Genomic DNA, 15117 nt, shown 5'->3' with positions numbered 1-15117 from the left:
TGATGTGTATGTAAAGTGTCCTCTGAATTGAATTGAATTAATTGGATACTTCTGCAGCCTGATATTGCTGCTTCTGCTCAAAGATATCCTGCTACGATCACTGTTGATCTGATAATGTCATTATTTATACTGTTTTTGCAGAAACAAAGATCTGCATTACTCCATACGCTGATACAGACAATACACTTTGATAGTAAATAACAATTAAATAAGCAAATGATGATAGTTTTCTGTACTCCCATGAAAAAAGACATCCCATGTACCATGTCAAAGGCACCTTTATACTCCCTTTAAAGGTAGAGTATGTAAGATTTTCAATATTTTCAAAATAAATTAACTAAAAAAATAACTGCAATCATAATTCAATAGTTTTTAAACATGTAGGTTCCAGTCTGTCCGTATTTGATGCGTTATTAAATTACAAGTTTAATTAATGACAAAGACCCTCCTTGAATGTTTTCTGACTGGTAAAAAAAAAAAAAAAAAAAACCTTTTTCCACCAGTATGGGGAGTATAAGCCCATTTATTGCTGAGTGGCTCTGAGCTACAGCTCACAAGCTATTCCTGCCCTCATTGGAACTGGTAAAGAGGAGGGGCGATGGGTGAGTTTTGCTCATTACTGCCAACCTGTGGTGGTTTGTGGAGGTAACAGTTTTGTGGTTTTACTCACGACCTGGTGTTTGCCACCTGGTGGTGGAACGAATCGCCTTGAAACTTTACATACTATACCTTTAAGTACGTAAATAAGTATATCAGTTTAAGCGTCACTGTTCTCATACTTTAGTGCATCTCTTATATCGGATTAGTTGTTTTTGGAAACACATCTACTTTAGAGCATCACCTTCAAGCTTCTATGTCAGTTTTACTCAACAGTGAACATAGTGACGGTGGAGAAGGTCATGATAATGCACATTTTCAGCAAGAAACTGATACGTACTTTGTCTGCACAGCCTTTAATACGCTGCAGCTTCTTCGTCTGTTTTGCTGCAGCTTCTTTATCTGCCCCCTCTGTTTCTGCTCGTACGACTCTGTTTGCTCCGTTGTGGTAGGAGTCCGTGAGGGCCCTGAAAACTGACCAAATCACGCACATAAATGTTGCAGAATATACCCATACTTGATAAGAAAAGTCTTCATCAATGACTTCCAAGACACTTCCATGCATCTTTTATGTTGCAAGTTGGTTATTTTTAGCTTGTCAACCAAAACAAAATACGGGGATGCAAGGATACCGTATTCACTGTACTCATTTTTTTTCTTTTATTTTATGGATTAAATAATAAATGGAAAATGAAATCAGTAGCCTGAAAATTAAAAGGCAATATGATAAATGATGATTTGCATGTCAAATGCAACAAGCCTTTGCTTTGTGTGTCACTGTTTCTCCATTGGACTGACAGGCAAAGATAATGAATGGACCATGCAGCTGGCTTATGCATTAGTAGGATTGGTAGATGGGAGCAAGGGCACCTTGGCTTTGAATACAGTTGCATCATTTATACAGTAAATACATGTGATAATGGAACTAGTAGTACTACTACACTGATTTTGCAACCTTGTCTGAATGACAGGTGGAACTGATGCGATCACAGGAATGTATAGACAAAATATCCATATTGTCTTTGTGAGGAACAATGTCAGGTTGGTGGCTTTATGTAAATGAGTTATGCTCTGTGGACTAATGGCATCAGTTTGAGTTTGCTTTTCATCCTACAAATTCACAAATCAAATGGAGACACATTTCAAAAAATCCCTTTATAGCTTCAAGTGTTTGTTTTTCCAAATGTTAAAAAGGAAACTTGAGATCGAACTGAAAGCAAAGTGTTTTGGAGAAACGGGTCTGATATAACAAATGCCCTTGGAAATGTACTCCCTTTGAACCTGTCATGCTGCAGCTTCTCTTTCAGCTGTACTTTAAATGCAACTTTGTGCTGAAGCACAAACAAATTTCTTTCATATATGCTTTTGTTAAATATGGAAAACTCACTAAATGAAATTTTTTTTAAAAAATGACAATGAACTAAGCTGTCTATGAAATCAGAAGGTTTCAGCAAGAGGAAAGTGATTGCACAGGGAATTTATCTCTTCACTTTTCTAAGAAGCTTACAGCATCGTAACTCCGCTCTCCTGTCTTCCAGCTCCATGTGATGCCGATGCCTTCTTTTGTCACAGCAACATGTGCATCAACTACACACTGGTGTGTAATGGCATGCAGAACTGCGTTTACCCCTGGGATGAGAGCCAATGTAAAGGTGAGATATCAAATGAAAGTCCAGTCCTTACATCTTCTTTCCCTCCTTGTTTAAGTATTTGCATTGTTTTAAAATAAAGTTGCAGGACTAGAATCAGGCCTAAAGGTTTCAGCACCATGGAGAGTGACACAGAGAGAGCTACGTGTCGGCCATCAGCTTTTAGCCATACAAGAAAATCACACTACTTTACTAAATAATAGAGATGTTGGATTTTTTTACTTATATCCAGAATACTGATGTAAATTTCTGATACCATTATCAACCGATACCGATATTTTTGTATGGAAAGCAAACAACAATTTGCGAAAAACAGACAAAGATATCTGGAAAACTTACATGACATGTTTTATACTTTCTCATTTTGAGTCAGTTTGACTTAGAGGAGACGAAGCTGAAGAGCGTGATATAAATAATATGTGCATGTATTGTAAAAGTTTTGTGACCATTGATACCGATTATTGCCAGAATTCCATTTAAATGCCAATATCTGCCGATAATATCAGTAGGCTGATAACATTGGTAGGCAGATAATATTGGATATCTCTACTAAATATAATAAACTAAAATGTATGGACACAGAGATATTTGGAGGCCTTGTCATGACATATTTTCTGCTATATATGGTAGATTCTGTTGCACAGCGCCAAATAGGCCGAACGTTAACTGTTTACTGTTTCCGATGAGACCGTTTTTGAAAAGGAGGTTGCCAATCACTGGCAACTATTAATGTGCCTGAATTTAACTTTGCTTTAAGGTGCTTCATTATTTTAACATATCCTTTCTGAGTGAGTTGAAGGGAAAAAAGAAAAGAAAACAGGAATTTTTTTAAGCACTTTCTTTAATAAAAGCTGACAAGAAAAAGGAAATTCTGCAACTCTTGCAGCACTAAAGTTACAGCTTTGACCTTTAGTTCCTTTAAACTCTCTCTGGCTTCTGTACTTCTGATTGTACAGTCAGTATATTCAGCTTTACTTTCTCTGATGCTGATCTCATAAATAGAAAAAGTTATGAGGTATTTATCACTCCTGAATCACCAAGTTCTCTCACACGACTCCAATCACAGCAAGAACTTTGTGGTATTTGCTTGAATGAGGGAAGTTTAGGTGTCCCTAAGTCTTTTTCAATAAAACACCTTTAAGGTAATTTATGTTTTGCATTGTCTTGTGGTCCACTGAAGGTAGCCCAAATATTCACAATAGCAAGCAAATCTGCTGGACATGCTATGACATTGGAAGCTGATCCAAAATGTCATATGTTTAGGACCACCATTTACAGAGTCACAATCACTTAAGACACATGAAAAGCTTGAACTCCCTTTGGAGTTATGGACTGAATTCTCATTTTGCGCATATATTTTCCATGGTGCTGAATTTTGGGAAATGTTGAGAAAACTGTATATCAAGAAGAAAATCTGGAATTTTTACAATTTTACCAGCAGTGTTCTGCACCTGTGTTGGTAGGCAGAGGATCGACACGACAGGTCTTCTTGTTTGACACATTGCTGGATTTGTGCTGCTTTTGGCAGATTACATTTATCATTATATTAAAAAAGACGTGCATACTTCTTGCAGTTTTACCATCCTGAAATGTGATGCAAACTGTCTGACATTTTCTGTAACCCTACTGAGGATATGACTCATTTCATTTAGAAGTAGGGCCAGGATCATAACTATTCAGTCTAATTCAACTTCATAATGTTCCAGCTTTTTTAGCTCAGATCGATGCCTGTTTTGCTTAAGTGTATTTTTCTTCCTCTTTATACTGTTATATTAAAAGCCTTAACCCTTTAAAGGCCAGTGTATTATATTTAATACATAGTTTCTGAGACATTTTGCATCACTTTATAGTAGAAAGTTTACTCAAAATCCTGTTGTACACTGAATAACACTGGTCCGCTGCCCCCTGGTGGACACCAGAAAGCAGGAGATTACGCTACAAATATTTTGACCTATCACATGGTAATAAATGGTGAAAATACCAAAAACTAATGTTAATTTTTTTTTTCTTTCCAGATTTTGTTAAAGGACAAAATAAAGACTTCAGATTAAAAAAATTTGGACTTTTCTGCCCAGTGGTTCTAAAGTTGGGCTTTAAAGGGTTAATTAAAAAGAAGATACTGAGATTTTCATGATTTTAGGATACTGTCAATCTTTTCGCTCCATCTGTAACACAGGCCATCGCTTTATTTCAAAGTGTAAAGCAACTGACGGCTCAGTCATTTGCACCTCTGAATTATGACTTTGTCATTGGAACACCTGATGCGGATCAAATGATTAGCTGTTATGTACGTAGGCTGGAGAATAAGTTCACATTTTTCTTTTACTTGTTTTAATTTTTTCTTCCTTTTCCTTTTTCTCACCATTTTCAGATGCATAAGATAAGACTCTTGCTGTAACGTCCATGCACCATTTTGCATTAAACTCCCCATACCAGTGTACCAGTTGCAATTGTATTTCCAAATAGGTGTATTTTGCCTTTCAGAGAGCAACGCTTTACAGAAAAAGTTGTATACTCTGTACGCAAGTTGTAACCCTGACAATTCAGGCAGGCTGACAAATTGCATCAATTAAATGGATCCTGCATGACCTATTCTTCATGCCGACTACAATACATATCCACCCTCCAGTTTCAGTGTGAAATTTGTGCGGAACTCAGCAAAAAAATGCCACGTTTCCCAGCAGTTACACTGTCTTCCTCCTTTTTTCTACTCTAGTAATGCATAAGGCTCACATTTGTCCTCATTAGTGTTAGAATGTCAAGTTTTATTCCCTTCTCCTTTACATGACTGAACGTAACCATTTACTGTCACTGAAGCTTGGTGCACTGTGCCACGAGTTGAACCATTTAAATGTCACAAACCTGCCTGCAGATTGGGTCTCTACTCACTGTTTGTCTGGACCACTCTTGGTAGAGCTCCTTGTGATAAATTGGCTAAAGCTGTGACCCATTTGACCTTGTTATCAAAGCGTTAGAGAGCACGGGAATTCATGTAGTTATCTTGTACACGATAAGGCTGATTTGTTCTCCTGATTCATGAGGTATAGTTTTTCAGTCTTTCTCTTATTGAAAAGGGGATTTGTGACCATTTATTAACCTGAGTTTTCTACCGATTTACTACATAAAGGAAGTTTAGAAAGCTATTTTTTGGCTAAATTCCTCCAACAGATAGAAATTCACAGGAAAGGAATCTCATTACTATCAAATCACAGGTGATTATGTGGGTTAGAATGTCCACTATGAGTGAAAGTTTATTGGATACTTCTGAGTTAGCTCTATTCTATAGAGCACATCATGTGACCCTGACAAAATGATTCTTAGATCTAGACTGATTTAATATGATGCAAGTGAAGGTAAAATCTTTACGTAATCCTGTCTGAAAGCCTCGGGAATGCAGGACATGGGAGAATAATGTTGTACCAAGCCAAGCTAGGAGGTGATTGCTGGGCTAGCAATGCTAGCTGAGTTCAGATAAACTTTCCAAGTTACAGATGGCCATCTTCTTAACAGAGAAGTGTTACCAACTTTCCACTGTCTATTATAAGTTACCAACTTTCCAACTGTCTTTTATATTGCATTTTTTTGTAGGTACTGTAGTGAAATCTTGTCTTCACTTGCACAAAATAAAAGCAGTCAGGTGTATTTGTTTCCTTTGTTCAGAGAAAAAACAGCACTGACACTTAGCAACTCTGTCATGAACTGTAATGTGTTGCTTTGGTTGCTAAATACATTAAATTGGTTTTTAACTTAAGCCTAACTAAAATTTATGCAAAAGAAATGTTTTTATTTGTTTTTGTGAGTTTTTCCTGCAACTTCCACTGCATTCATCTAATAAGCAGGACATGCTAACTCCAGTAACCTTTCTTCTTTTTCAAATTGTCTAAACAACCACTGTTTTTTTTTTTAAATTCTGTAAATAATCTATCTTCATTTAGTCCTAAAGTAATCTGGAGATGTTACAAGTCTCCCAAATGTTGCTACATAAACTGTGAATCAAATTTGTAGCAGGTACGGGTTGTGTGTGGGTGAAAAGCTAACTCACAAGCTACATAACAAAATGTAGTGATAAGTAACTCACAAACACACTGATACGGGGTTTCCACAGTACTCTTCATTTATTACACTCATAAAACTTATAAAACCCAGTTGGTCGGCTGCTGCTTCATGCCACATGAATAAAAGAGAAGCTACACAACCCTACATGTAACCAGGAGATTGGGAACCAAAAATGAGCGGAGCATGCTCCTAAACTGTCCATCCGTCCTCCACAAGGTCACATCCCAATCTGCTGGGTGGTGATGTCTGATGACATCACTATTAGTGGACAGCCGAAGTTTTCTTAAAGGGCCATTTCACAATTACAACTGTTACAAGTTGTTAATCCAAAGTCTTTTCAACTCTGAAAGTCATCATCATGAGAATTACAAGATGCTTATCTGCGCTGTAATTTGTAGAAGCTACGAGAGGCCATGCTTGGAAATTTTACTAACATTATTACCTAAAATACTAACGAGTGAACTTATCGCCTGAAACAAGCTTTGTGGTTTTGAGACAACAGCATTAAAATAATCACAGGAGGGCTGCTCCCTGCTTCTGTAGTATTTTTATGTGTTTCTTACAATTTTCCCTCTCTTTTTCTGTCTCTAACACTGAACAGAGAAAACAAATACCAAATTCCTGGACAACCTGAACACCACAAATGGGGCCATCATTGGCGTAACCTGTTGCATCGTCTTCATCCTGCTCATCGTCTCCGTCATTGTTCAAATCAAGCAGCCACGTAAAAAGTACATCTTGCGGCGCGAGGACTTTGATCCCACCATGTTTCAGGAGGTCTTCGAGCCCCCTCACTATGAGCTGTGTACTTTACGGAGTGCCACCACACCCACAGCCGCCTCGGCCGATTTAGTCGACCTGGCAGAAGACTTTGAGAACTACCACGCCCTTCGCAGTGCCTCCTCACGCTGCGTCCACGATCACCACTGTGGCTCCTCCTCCAACCCCGGCTCTGCAAACGTATCCCAGTTGTCGCTTACCGGACGAGGAAGCCGTTGCAACTTGAGTGCCCGTGACACAGCAGCCGCCACTCTGCTCACAGATCTCCCACAGCCGCCCATGGCAGTGCGGCCCCTGCTGCCGTCCACAGGAAACCGCAGGAGCATCTTAGTCATGAAGCACAGCTACTCACAAGACGCCGCGGACAATGGATGTGACCTGGACGACGACATGGAAGAAGTTCCCACCACCAGCCACCGACTTTCACGCCACGAAAAGGCAGTACAGCGGTCAGTATCCATAGATTTCTGATGAGACGAGAACAGCAACTGTAGAGTTAACTCTGGGGATGTTTGAAATGCGAAGGGATATCTACATTTATTTATGTTTTCTTCTTATTTTAGCTTTGTTCTTGCTCTTCCTCTCATTCTTTTTTCTCCTTGCGACTTTTAACCTTTCTGTTTTGCTTTGTTTTTCCATTGACCTTTGTTGTTTTTTTTTCCCCTTTTCTACCATTACAACTTTTCACAAAGGGCTAAATTAACATGCAGTAGATAGATTTTTCTCTTCCCGCATGCTCATCCGTGAATGTGTCAAGCTGTCCAGCTAGATTTCCATTAACGGTCTTTTACAGTTTACTGACTTTATGACAGCTCCTCTATGCTTTGAGGTTAGTCAGAGATTCTTACGTAGATGCAGACCTCATTGAAGTTTCAAATTCTGACATAGTCCAGTTTTGACTGTTCACACAAGGGCTTGAACCGGTGCCTCATAGAGGCACCAAATTTTAGTAAAATGAATGCAAATTGTAAAATATGCATTTTTATTTCAAACTGTGTCACTGAGATTCTTATATTCTACTTGAAGTAGTTGAAATTTCCGGCATGAGCAAGATGTGTAATAACACAAAGAAGTACTTTATTGTGTACTTGCACCTTGTCTGCTTGAGAAGCTAAGTACATATTCACAACATTATCAGAGTATCGTTTTTTTAAGAAAATAATTAAAGTGCAATATTTTTGCATGCACTTTCTATGTGCTATGTTCCTGATTGTATTGATATGCTACAAGTCTGCATGCGAGGCTCTTGAAGGCTATCAGAGCACTAATAAGTGTATTGCTTTTATGTAGCACTTTATGCATTCTGACCTCTCTATGCAAAACAAGTGTGATATTAAATGAAAGAGCCATGACATTTCAGGTTCTGCCTCATTGGCTCTTTGAGCAAACATGAATCAGAGTACAACACCACTAGGGTCTAAGAGACAATCTCAAGGTAAGCCTCCTTGTCTAACAATCCACATCTTTATATGTTGTGTAGTCATCATTTGCCTAGTCAGTAAACACTTTTATATAAGTTCTTTCTTTCCTCTTCTGTGGTTTTAGTGCGGGCTGATATTTTATTCAATTGATTTGGTTTTTTTTGTATGTTTTTGTTTCTGTTTTTATTGTTCATTTTCATCAAGATGGTTTTCTTGCTTGCAGCCATCTTGCCGTGTCAGTGAGTTTGTTTGGAGTCTTTGTAATGCTCCAGTTTACTGTATGTCCTCCTCCGAAGACATACATTATATCACTCTGTGGACATTCATTAGCATGGACTTTTCCAACCATCTTTATTTGATGTTATCAGTTATGATGTTTAACCCCGTCATGTTTCTCCTTGTGGGACTACAGGTCATTTCATGCCAACTCAGCAAACCCTCACATGGTGTCATGGAGTTCTTTAAAAATACTGATGAGGAAATTTAAATTTGGTTGATGGGATTTTAAAAATTCTACTTGATTGTCTTCTTTTTTATACATATATATATATTTAGGTATTTCAATTTTGTCTCCCTGAGCTAATATTCATTCCTAACAGTAAAACAGAATGTAGATTTACATATGTATGTGTGTATATATATCTATATATCTATCTATATATATATAGATATATATATATCTATATATATATATATACATTCTGTTTTACTGTTAGGAATGATTAATTTTGTCTTTTTATTTATTCTTTTTCCTTGACTTCTTCCTTATATATATATATATATATATATATATATATATATATATATATATATATATATATATATATATATATATATATATATATATATATATATATGAATAGAATTAAAGCTTCTTAGCAGGAAAAACAACTTGTAAAATTAATAGAAAATAGACAGTTTTTTAAATATGTTGTATGCAAATAAAAAGGGGAGTAAAGTAATATTTTATTCCTGTGTCAAAACTGCTTAGTACAACGGAGTATTAGGGCCACAATGAGAAAAAAAAATAGTGTTGGATTATTATTTTTTCCTCTGCTTTACTAGAGAATAAAGTCGAAATGACAAGAATAAAGTAGAAATACAGTTTCGAGATTTAAGTCAAAAGGTTGAGAATAAATAAACAACAAAGGCTTTTTATTGTTGCATGATACTGGTACAGATGTGTACACACACACACACACACACACACACACACACACACACACACAGTGTGTGTGTGTGTGTGTGTGTGTGTGTGTGTGGTCCAAAACAAAATGTCAAATTAAAAATTATTTGAACTTTTACAAGAAAATCCATGACATGTACTGGGAGGTTTGTTGAGTTATTGTGGACTAACGTCTTACAGAAACTATTCATCCTTCCTGTAAAGAAGCGTTACTGAGACCGAACAAAGCACAAAAGTAAAAGCAGGCAAAACCCCAGATTTCCACTAAACAAAGCACACTGAGAGCACATTAAAATGCCATTAATCTTTATTTATCACACTGTTACACAAAAGTACAGTAGAATTGCATGATTTTAGTGTTGTAGTGTTTGTTTTTATGGTTGGTTAAAAATTAGGCATCATATTTATGCCTGTGTGTAACATTTTATGTGCATATGCTCCCTCACGGTGCTTTCATGAAGTTGCAAAAAGCACAATGTGACATTAAAAAGAAACGTACAAATATTATTTCACCCAATTGTTGAAATTCTGATTTAAAGCAATATGTGATTCAGATCTATACAGGATCCTGCGTGCAGCTTCATGCCTGCACGTAATGGAGTTGTCACATCAAGTGCTACCCATTGCTTTGTCTTATAATGTGAGGAATGTGCTGTCCTGATGTTTGTGTGTCTGCTTATGTTCTACATTATGTTGCATTGTCTCCATCATGTAGACTTCTTGAGAATAGTGCTATCCTGGATCAGTACGAACGGGCATCACTGACATATGAAAAAGCGGAGCGGAGATTTACACCAGCTTGAAGCTGATGATGATGATGATGATGGAACGCTTTGATGAAATGGATACTGAAGGTGTATTCACGTGCAAAAATGAAGGCAAAGGACTAGATGAAAACACTCTGTCGGCAGTGCTGTGAAGAGTCAGCTCTATGTACTCCCGTAGTCAACCCAGATGTTCTGTCTGACTGTAAAGATCTGGACCTCTCCATGGAAAATAGTCACTGAACTGGATGTTTTGGGATGTAAAAACATATCTTTCATTGTCATAAATTCCTTACTGCTAACACAGCTAAAGTGACTAAGCATCTTCAAGTTCATTTTAAGCATGTAGTTCTCAAACTAATGGCATACATTTTATCTCTTCTATTATGGATTCTTGCTTTAAGTCAAATTTGTTTCAGTGAAATTTGGAATTAGTCTGAATTTACTACTAACTTAATTACATTTAAACACTGTTTGGATAACCAGAAGCAGTTTAGTTTGAATAACAATTTAAAGTCAAGTTCTTTTGGCTTATGCATGCTTCATCTAATCCATAAAAGCATTGACATACTGACATTAAAATAAGTAAAAAGAAAACAAGTCTACTAATACATTAGTCATGAGAGTAAGATGAGGTTTAGGAAGCATCTTTAATTGCATTGCATGCTTTAGTTAAGTTAAATCATTACATGGCATTGCGCAAATAAATTTCCAACATTTTAATTTGTCAACAAACTTATTTACAGCTTTTTTTTTTTTTTTTGGCAAACACATTTACCCCAAGTCTGTTTGACTTCTCTTTTACTGTAGGAGCCTAATTTCTTTGTAATGAAACAGACTTTTGTACTAAAGAACATTGAAAGTATGACCATTTTTACAGTTACTCAACTTATCTTTCAGGGCTGATTTTACTGATGCTTTTTAAAATAAATAACAATGAAGCTTCACCTTTTTTCTTTGATTTATTGGCTTTTCATCAGTAGTTGAGACATGCCGTCCATGTCTTCCAGTCATGTATTTTACGCTTCTTTGTTTGAAGACAAAACACAAAGGAATCAGATTTGTGTCTCCATGTGGGATGACAAGATCAATCCCAGATGGGTTAAAGTGTCTGACAAACAAAGTAATTGTCAACTGAGATTTTTCCCACATATCGAGAAGCAGCTTTGAACTCTGTAACACTCCAGATGGGCCAATTGTTTTTAATGTGCAAAGATGAAAAAAAAGAGCATCATTTCTGCTTGGAAAACTTGTCAAATGTTCCAAACAGAAAAAAAACACAAGTAATAACACACAACAATTGGTCTTTTTATGCCTTTATTTAATGATCTCTTACAGTCCAGGCTGAAAAAAGTAGGTAATTTCTTTAATATTGCAGAACCTCCTTTATCTGTGATCTCCATCAGCTTTCGGTTGTCATCTCACCAGATTTTAACAATGGTTAAAAGGAAGTCCACACTATTTTTACCATCAAAAGTCTACTTTATCCGTTTTTATACAATGTCTTCTTCAATATAACACCAGTTGGATTGGAATCTGGCCAAGCCAACTGGTATTTATATTGATATAAAACTGATATTATATGTAATACCAGTCTCAACATAATACCAGTTGGCTCAGAGCTTTCAAATATAACTTTGCGTTAAAGGTGGAGTATGTAAGATTTTCAATATTTTCAAAATAAATTAACTAAGAAAATAACTACAATCATAATTAGATCGTTTTTTTTAAACATGTAGGTTCCAGTCTGTCCATATTTGATGTGTTATTAAATTACAAGTTTAATTAATGAGAAAGACCCTTCTTAAATGTTTGCCTACCAGTAAAAAAAAAGTGCTTTTTGTCATTTGTCATTAATTAAACTTGTTAAGCCTCAAATATGAACAGACTGGAACCTACAAGTTAAAGAAAAACTATCTAATTATGATTGTAGTTTTTTTTATTATTTAATTTATTTTGAAAATATTGAAAATCTCACATACTCCACCTTTAAGACGTTATCTTGAGGTTATCCAGTGTCTTGCTGCAGCTTTAAATTTAAAATGAATTGTTCTCAGTAACTGCGATGGACTGGCAAGCTGTCCAGGGTGTACCCTGCCTGTCGCCCAAAGCCGGCTGGGATAGGCTCCAGCTTCCCCGCGACCCTGAATTGGAATAAGCGGTTCAGAAAATGAATGAATGAATGAATGTTCTCAGTAACTTTTGGGTAATAACATACTGTGTAGTACCTTTTTCCACGTAACAGCAGGAGTTTAATGATGCATTTATCTACAGTCATAATAATAATAATGAAAATAATAATAATAATAATAATAATAACAGTAATGATAAGGATGAATACTAATAATGATAATAATAATGCATTTTGTTTTTGATTAGCGCTTTTCCAATAGCCGAAAGACACTTTACACAATAAATAATAAGTTAAAAGCAAGGCAAAATTACAATAAGCACATGAAAGAACAAAGCAACATTAAAAACAGAGTATAAAATTTTTTTTTTTTTAAGAATAGTTAAGTGTTAAAAGCAAAATTAAACAGGAGTTTTTAGATTCTGTGAGTCTGTGGTGTCTTAAACTGATGCATCAACTAAGGGATCAACAGACCAGGAGGAATGATTTGAACATTGATAATTATTTGTAAGAAGTAAATATAGAACACTGGGATTTATTCATGTTCGCTTTGTTCTAGCAACCAAAATTTCTTATGTTGATTAGTTGAGGAAGCTGCTGTGTGTAACATTGTGTTAAATCAGCGTGTGATGTCGCTTCATATTGACGGCTACGTAGCTCCTAAATCACATGGAATTAACATTTTACTGCGGCAGAATTTGGGATTTCAGCAGAAGAAGCGTTCAAACCCAGAACACATTGATCCAAATAACAAAAGGGTGTACTTTTTTTTCCTAGCCTGAACTGCAATGGCTTACTTTGAGGATTTGTTTTTGTCTTTCATAAAGTCCACCTGTTTGTGTGTGTTTTTTTTTTGTTTTTGTTTTTTTTCCCAATTAGGCTTTGCCGTTAATGTGGCGATCAGACCAGATTTTTTTGTCTGCAATCATTGCAACAATCCTGGCCATTCTAACGTCTTTGCAAACTTCTTGTAACTGTAGATTTATTACAACTCCAACATACGATTCACACACTTCTGTCTTCTACCCAAACTGTGACCGTGTTGGTTGCATTTATCACCTACTGTGTATGTTTGTTACATTTCCATTTTCTGTGTTGTGTGTTGTACATATTTTTTTTATCAAATTCATGGTTTCAACTCTTTATTTTAATAATAAACACAAAGTAAAGCCCAGACATATAACTGCACACACTGAATAATATATTTTCTACATACATTATATGCATACACACATATTACTCAGCCAAGGTTTTCTGTCTTTGTCATCTCCACTTTCTCTCCTTTAAACACACACACATGCACTCACACACTCACAAACTCATCTGCCAGCGCAAAGATGGAGGCAGAAACGCCAGTTCTTAAGTAAGTCTGAATCAATTCAATCACAAGCAGCTCAGGCAGCAGATGAGAAATGTACGGGGCGCAACGCACACTTAAACTAATGCTGTTTTCATCTCTCTGCAGATACATCAGACAGATGCATCAGTCCTCTGCATCTTGGCAAGTTTGACAGCATTCAGAGAGAAGGTCTCTCTACAACGTGCATCTTGAGTGAACTGTTACCTGCAGTAACTTTACTAGAATAGAGTGTTGTGATGAGATTTTCTTTTCCTTTTAATTTAGTTTTAAAGTTTGTGATGAAACTTTCTTTTTTTTTTTTTTTTTTGCTTGGACGATAAAAGGTGCATTACCCCCTTCCTGTGCTGCTCCGCACCGCACCGCGGTTGACGAGCCATGGAGCAACTGAACATTTCAGATAAAGGACTGAAAGGCTGATTTTTGAAGAATACAGTACCTTTAATGTAAAGTTGTTCATAGAAAAAAATAATAAAAAAACAGATTCAGGTTTTTAGTATGATTTTCAAGAAACCATGAAAATATGAAAGGACATATTTGAGCTGCTTATTTCACTTTTTTTATGTAGTGTCTTAACGGTAGGGAATCAGGTTGTTTTTATATCTAAACAGTAGCTAGAAGACTTACACAGAGCGAGACAGAAAAATTCAAGTCAGTTTAAACTTTTTAAATGGGCACATACATGATTCAGCTGTCACTGCAACTAACATTTTTATTTTATTGCACTTCCACTGATAGTTTTGTTACCTTGTCTTTTTTTTAATCACACTTTTTTTTTTTTTTTTTTATGGTCCATTTAGGTGTTTATTTGATAACATAAAGAAAATGCTGGATCAAATGTTTTCAATAAACTAATGTTTACTGAATTAATTGTGATGCCTTATTTTATGTACATTATTTTGTTCAGTATTGCTAGGAAATAAACTTGGGAATGCCATGACTAAATATTTTCTCCCTGCTGCACACGACGGGATAGATGGGAGAGCTGGAGGGAAGCGCAGAGGGAGAAGCAGAGTTAATCTGAATTTTGTTCCTTTTTCCAAAATTCCAAATGAGGTTAAGATGCAAAATACATCTTATTTAAGACATGATTAATGATAAATAAGTAATATTAAATATGGACGGCATGGTGGTGTAGTTATTTGGCATGGAAGTGGGTACTCTGGTTTCTTCTCA

General features: G+C 36.1%; 1 protein-coding gene across 1 annotated transcript in view; it reads left to right on the top strand.

The window, feature by feature from the left end:
* neto1l (neuropilin (NRP) and tolloid (TLL)-like 1, like) overlaps nucleotides 1-14189 on the top strand; it is a gene marked incomplete at its 5' end in the record, with an annotated part of 89527 nt that extends 75338 nt beyond the window's left edge. The window contains 4 exons of the mRNA XM_079259364.1: nucleotides 2136-2249; nucleotides 6904-7531; nucleotides 8443-8517; nucleotides 14050-14189. Coding sequence (XP_079115490.1) covers nucleotides 2136-2249; nucleotides 6904-7531; nucleotides 8443-8503 — 803 coding nt within the window. The 3' untranslated portion in view covers nucleotides 8504-8517; nucleotides 14050-14189. The remainder of the gene's footprint in view (nucleotides 1-2135; nucleotides 2250-6903; nucleotides 7532-8442; nucleotides 8518-14049) is intronic.
* Between the last annotated feature and the right edge of the window lie 928 nt (nucleotides 14190-15117).

The sequence above is a fragment of the Telmatherina bonti genome, assembly GCF_933228915.1.
Source record: "Telmatherina bonti genome assembly, chromosome: 20".
Classification (NCBI taxonomy): Eukaryota; Metazoa; Chordata; class Actinopteri; order Atheriniformes; family Telmatherinidae; genus Telmatherina; species Telmatherina bonti.
Note: the sequence above shows the minus strand (reverse complement) of the source record. Positions and strands in the feature narration are given on the sequence as shown.